General features: G+C 53.7%; 2 protein-coding genes across 2 annotated transcripts in view; both read left to right on the top strand.

Moving 5' to 3' along the window:
* Nucleotides 1–244: 244 nt before the first annotated feature.
* ETH_00014165 (DNA polymerase alpha subunit, putative) lies at nucleotides 245–2,302 on the top strand (the record flags this gene model as incomplete). Its single annotated transcript, XM_013377799.1, has 3 exons — nucleotides 245–277; nucleotides 498–793; nucleotides 1,222–2,302. The coding sequence occupies 3 exons, from the start codon at nucleotides 245–247 to the stop codon at nucleotides 2,300–2,302; spliced, it is 1,410 nt and encodes a 469-aa protein (XP_013233253.1).
* A 2,459-nt stretch (nucleotides 2,303–4,761) lies between these two features.
* The window catches only part of ETH_00014170 (C2 domain-containing protein, putative), a gene marked incomplete at both ends in the record, with an annotated part of 9,925 nt that continues 8,633 nt past the window's right edge, over nucleotides 4,762–6,053 (top strand). Inside the window, 3 exons of the mRNA XM_013377800.1 lie at nucleotides 4,762–4,959; nucleotides 5,369–5,536; nucleotides 5,835–5,970. Coding sequence (XP_013233254.1) covers nucleotides 4,762–4,959; nucleotides 5,369–5,536; nucleotides 5,835–5,970 — 502 coding nt within the window. The remainder of the gene's footprint in view (nucleotides 4,960–5,368; nucleotides 5,537–5,834; nucleotides 5,971–6,053) is intronic.

Consider the following 6,053-nt stretch of genomic DNA (forward strand, 5'->3'; position numbering starts at 1 on the left):
GCTGCTGCTGCTGCTTCTGCTGCTGCTGCAGGGCGAAGCAGTAGTTGTGGGGCGGCTGGCTGGGGAGGGGGGGCGGCAGCTGCAGTGGAGCAGCGCCATAGTGGAGCCGCTGGAGGGGAGCGCGCCGCTGCAGCTGCTGTGTCTTGAGGCTGCTGCGCTGCAGCAGCAGCAGCAGCTGCAGCAATGGGCCATCTCCAGGCTCAGGAAGCACACCCACGCCCCAGACGCGCTGCTGTTCCCAGGGATGGTTGTCGCGGTCAAGGGACGCCTGCAGCAGGTACCACAAACTGCTGCTGCTGCAGGCTGCTGCTGCTGCTTCTGCTGCTGCTGCACCAAGGGCTGCGCTGCGCACTGGTCTGTCGAGCAGCTAAAGCGACAAGCAGAGTAGAAGGCGCAGGAGCAGCAACAGGGACAATAGTAGTAGTGCATGCAAAATAAAGGAGAACGGCAGCAGCAGCAGCAGCAGCAGCAGCGGTGCTTGTGCTGCTGCTGTTCAGGATGGGTATGGGCAGCAGCTACTTGTTTCTTCTTTCCACTGCGGCTTGCCGCTGCCCCCGCCAGCTCGGCCTTTATCTTTGCCATTATCAGCAAAGCTGCTGCTGCTCACGAAGCCAAATGCACTTAAAGTTGGCAGTCCCGCGTCGCCCGCTGACACCCAGCAGCAGCAGCAGCAGCAGCAGCAGCAGCAGCAGGTGCTGGATGTGCCCAGCAGCTACAGAGACCAGAACGTCCACGTGTTAATTTCGAGCGGCGCTTTTGTGGTTCCCTGTCCCAACGGAGGCTGGCGGCTGAAGTTAGTTTTGTTTTATTTTTCTTTTTTTCCTTTTTTCTTTTTTCTTTGTTTAATTTATTCTTCTTCTTTGCTTCTCATTTGTGTCCCTCGAGCTGCTTCTTGCTTCTCTTGCTTCTCTTTTAGCTGCGCCAGGCGGGCTCCTCTTTTTGCTTGTCTTTGGGATCTCTTTTGTGTCTCTATTTCTTCCCTGCGTCTCTGCTTTGCTGTTGCTGCTGCTGCTGTCCTTTGCCTGCTGCGGCGGCCTGGGGCCTGTTGCTGCTGCTGCTGCTGCTGCTGCGCGTCTTGTTGCTTCAGCTGGTCTCTTTCGGGTACTTGGTCTCCGCCGCGTCCTTTCTTTTGCTTTTCCTGCTTCTTCTCTTTTTAGATTTAATTGTTTTGGTTTTCATGTTTTGTTTTTCCTTTGTGGACTTGCTGCTGCTTTGCTGCAGGCGAGACGCCCTTAGCTGCTTCTTGGAAGTGGTGAAGGAGAAGCTGCCGCACTTGGTGGTTATATTTGGGCCCATAGTTTCATCTTTGAACCTGCAGCAGCCTCAGCCTGCCCGTGCTGCTGCAGCTGCTGCTGGGTCTGCTGCTGCTGCTGCTGCTGCTGCTGTGTCCGCGGCTGTCGCGGACTCCCGCTGCGCCTCGCTGCTGCAAGTGCCCGAACTTACTCTGGCCTACGAAGAGTTCTTCCAAAGCATTTCTGCTGCTGCTTTGGGTCTCTCATCTCATTTTATTTTAGTTCCGAGCACGAGAGACGCGCTGCACCCGGAGCCGCTGCCGCAGCCCCCATACTTGCTGCCCTGGCAGCAGCAGAACCCGCAGCAGCAGCAGCAGCAGCAGCAGCACCAGACTTGCCCCCATAATGTCCACCTAGTTGAAAACCCTTGTGCGCTGCAAGTCAACGACGTGCAGCTGCTCTTCACCACAGCAGACCCTCTGGCAGAGATGGCGGGCGAGGTGCTGACAATGCCCAGCGCGCTGCAGCAGCAGCCAGCAGCAGCTGCTGCATCGGCTGCAGCAGCTGCTGCAGCTGCTGCAACTGCTGCAGATAAGGCCCCGCATCCCGCGTATGGACGCGCTGAACAACTCTGCCAAGGACTGCTGCGGCAGGCAACTCTCTTCCCTCGAGGCAGCAGCCCCCGAGTGCCCATTGATGCCTCGCGGCTGCTGCCAGTAATGTTCGAAGCAGCAACTGCTCCGGACATCTTTTGCTTCCCCTCGCCCACTTTGCTGCAGCTAGCGAGGCCGAAGGGGGGCCAAGAGGCTGCGGGGGCTGCGGGGGGTGCAGCAGCTTGTGTGGCGGACGGGCGGGTCTTTATTTCCCACGTCGCTGGCGGCGCTGCTGCTGCAGCAGCAGCAGCAGCAGACAGTGTTCGGCTCACAAATGTCTTTATTAGACCTCCAGTGGTCAAGGGGGAAGCAGCGGAAAGCAGCAGAGAAGAGCTGAGCCTCAGCGAGCGGGTTACAGTTACCCACGCTGTATATACACCCCGCGGGCCCCACGTAGCAGCTCTTGGCCTTTCTTAAGGCGGTTCTTTTATTTAATTCTTTTGAATTCTTAAATAACATGTTACCTGAGTAACTGGACTGCGGGGAGAGTTCGGGCAGGTCACTTTCGGCGAAAAGGCAGCAAAGAAGCTGAGCTGTACAGACCCACACGCGCTCCCAATCAGCAGCCAAGAAGAAAGCAAATAACTCCTGCTTTCCACTTTTTTAGAGTCCGCTGGCCCATGAGTTGTGTAGCGCAGACAGGCCAAATAGATAGCTGAGATAAAAGAGTACTTAACAGCAATTAAAATCTGAAAAAAAAAGGCTCCAACAAATGCCAAGCAGCCCCGCAGCGCCACACAGCTTATGCATGCAGCTGCAGTGTAAAGCTTAGCTCTTCCCTCTAAGCCACGCCATAGTAAAAGAGGCCGCGCGGCTGCTGCCTCAGGCTGCAGCAGCAGCAGTACGAAGCTGCAGCGGCAGCATCCCCAGGCTGCAGCAGCCGCTCCGCTGCCCCGGGCTGCAGCAGCAGCAGCAGCAGCCTCAGGCTGCAGTAGCAACATCCTGAGGCGGCAGCAGCAACAGCCTCAGGCTGCAGCAGCAACAGCCCAAGGCTGCAGCAGCAGCGGCCCTAGGCTGCACTAGCAGCATTCTCGGGCTGCAGCAGCAGCAGCAGCAGCAGGCTGCAGTAGTGGCCGTCTTTGAAAGTTCCGGAGTAGCTACTAAGAGGCCATCTGGCTGCAGCGGCGAGCTGCCAGTGAGGAGCAGAGCGGGGCTGCTGCAGCAGCTGTTAATCTTCTGCTGCTGGCATTTTGCTGTGTGGCTCAAGGCGGGCCATTAGCACTTTACTTGCACTGTAAAGCATGCAGGCTCTATACCTTAGCCAGCAGCTTCTTTTTGAGGGTCTTAGCTGTTTGCTGCAGATGTTTCTGCATGTACGTGGACTACTTAGTGCAGCACTACTTGTATGGGTTTGGTGCTGCGTTTTGAACGAGCCCTTGCCTCCAGCCTCCACTAACTTCTGGGCTGCTGCTGCTGGCAGTGATAAGTTTCAAATGTATGAGAAGCCCTCGGGCTAGCTGAATCTTGCTGCTGCGGCTTAAGACAACTGCAGCGCCACAAACGGCAAAGAGGCTCCAGCCGCACGGGAGCCCCAAACCAGCCCCCTGCAAGACAGTGTCAATCAGAGTAAGTCAGTTTGCCTATTCTAAAATTTTCATTCTGCTGTTTGTGGTGCAGCACGAAATTTGCTGCAGCTCGAGGCTCAAACCATCAAGCGGCCACCGAGAACCACTGGTCCACACTCTGCATGTCTGGGGAGGCAACCCGGGGTGGCTGCCGGCCTCCAAAGTAAGCATCTGCAATTAAATGTTTACTTACTTTAAAAATTATTTAAATGACAGTGGCAAATTTACAAAGTGCAGAATTTTCATCTCGTCGCCTTTAGGCGACGAGGATGCGATGGTCACGCACGGCCCGACCAAACCGTAGAATGGTGATGCTGAAGCAAGCCTGGAATACAAGCAGAAAGAAAGGAAGCTGCTGAATGCAAGAACTTAAGACTTGAAAGACAATTCAACGAAAATTAGTGCATGCAGACTGTCTGAGGAGAGGTGAGGCTCAGGAGTGTCCGCTGGTGGTGAGAAGGGGTCGAGCCCAGTGCGTGGCCCTACAATGTTAAGTTGGTACAGTATCCAAAGGCTATAATATTAAATGTTATACTTCAAATGCATAATTGGAGAGGTATTAGTAAAAGAAACAGGGCTGCTGCAGCTGGGCGCTCTGCAGATAGGCCAGGGTTTGGGGCTGGCAGTGTCACTGGTGCAGCCAGTGGTCGCGCGCACACCCAGATACACAGAAGGTCTTCTTTGCAGAATATGACAATAACGACAATAACTAAAATGCATTTATATGGGTTTATTGGGTGATTCTGACGCTTATAGATGCCTGTACATTTATGTGTAGGCTGCGGGGAAGCCCGTGTAGGGGCCAGGGTGGGCTTAGCTCACTACATCGAGCCCTTCAGCGCTTGCGTGCCGCCGAGCGCGGCAGCTCCTGAGGCAATTTCCAGCTAATTTCAAGAAGAAAATTGAAGCTAATTGTGTGCTATTTATCAGTTTTAATTCCTTGGCAAGTTATATCGTGTGTCTGTAGAGTAGACTTCCAACTTTCCCCGGGTGGGCCGCGCAACACCGAACACTGGGAGGCACAGTGGCCCATGACCATTGAACCCCCCGTTCTCTTTACTTTCTAGTGGCTCTCTTTATTTTTTTCAAAGACTCTGGGCTGCATTTATCAGCAGGGAACTGTTGGGGTGCTTCAAGTTGTCTTGTTTCTGCCTTGGTTCGGTGGGGCTCTGCGGGATGGCAAGACCGCCTTGAGGCGCTCCATTTTCTGCATCTAGGGGTAACCAGTAGTCTTTTTGATTCAAAATCAGAGCAGAATGCAGCCAAGAGGTGCTCGCCACTCCGTCTACGGATTAGAGACCCACGGACACGATGAAGAAGCAATTCAGCGTTGGCTTCACGATACACGAGGCCCTGAACCTCGTGCGAGAAAGAGGCCGCCCTATTGACCCCCTTGTAGTCGTCCGCTGCTGCGGCAGAGAATACAGATCTGAAATTAAGTTCGCGAAAGTCAATGTCGTTTCTTGGGATGAGTCCCACACCTGGACCGATATAGAACTTACCTCAGATGTGAGCCTCCACAAGACCACGAGGCTCAAAACCCTTTATTCTAAATAAAAAATTGTATCTTTTAAAACATTCAACAGGAAGAACTCACTTCGGATGCAGCCGAGACACTGCAGCGTTCGAACTGTATTCTGGGAGTGGGCTTCTGTGGCCTCACAGCAGCACTGCATTCGCCTGCATGGGGGGAAGAAACCCGGTTTTATAAAGCAAACAATTACTTTTTTGTGCAATACATGTTTAATATACGAGCCTTGAGGTAGTTCTGTCAGTTTTGGTGGGCAGTGTGGAATTCTGCGCTTCTTTGTATGAGTCGGGCTGGTTCAGCTCGTGCTGCAGCGGGCGTCCGCGTTGCTGCAGCTGTTGTATCTGCCGATGACTTTGCTGCTGCAGCAGCGGTGTCTGCTGCTCGCAGGAGTGGGCGAAGTCCTTCATAGAGTTCGAAGTTCAGGCCGCCAACGCTTTCTGGCGCAACACGACTATAGGCCTCGTGGCTCTGCAGCTTTCACTCGTTCAGAAACGCAAAACCCACAAAATAAAAAAGTCGTTGCCACTGCAGAGCCCAGATGGAGCGGATTTGCACGTAAGGAGCCGAAACTGAAGGGCCAGCCATTGTGCTAGCTTTGTTTCAAATGCGATTCTGAAATTCACTTTCAATTGGCGGGTATTGATTCCTCTACTGGCACCCACACACATGAGTGGACATGCGTATATGCGCGAATATGCATTTTGTGACTGCATGCATGGTCTGTTGCACTTCCACGTTACGCACATAACGAGCGCAAACAAAAGGGGTGGTGGGGTATTGTTGAATGGAAGCTGAAAGGGAGTTGATGAATCCTAATTCGCAAGCATGTTGTCATTTTTCAAACTATTTTCAGGGTTCCTTGCGGGTCACCGTATTCGCTTGCGGCCCCGGCGAGTCTCCCCCGAGCCCGGGTGAGGAGCTCGAGGATTCTGATGACGAAGATCAGGGCTTGATAGATGACCTGCGAAATGTTGTAATTGACAACAACCGTAAGCCTGGCCTTTTCCACCCTCTTTGGCCTTCTCAGGCCAACAGTGTCAGCTTTCTAGAGTACCGGAAATATCTGCTTCTT

This window comes from Eimeria tenella, genomic scaffold (assembly GCF_000499545.2).
Source record: "Eimeria tenella Houghton genomic scaffold, Eth_scaff63, whole genome shotgun sequence".
Lineage (NCBI taxonomy): Eukaryota > Apicomplexa > Conoidasida > Eucoccidiorida > Eimeriidae > Eimeria > Eimeria tenella.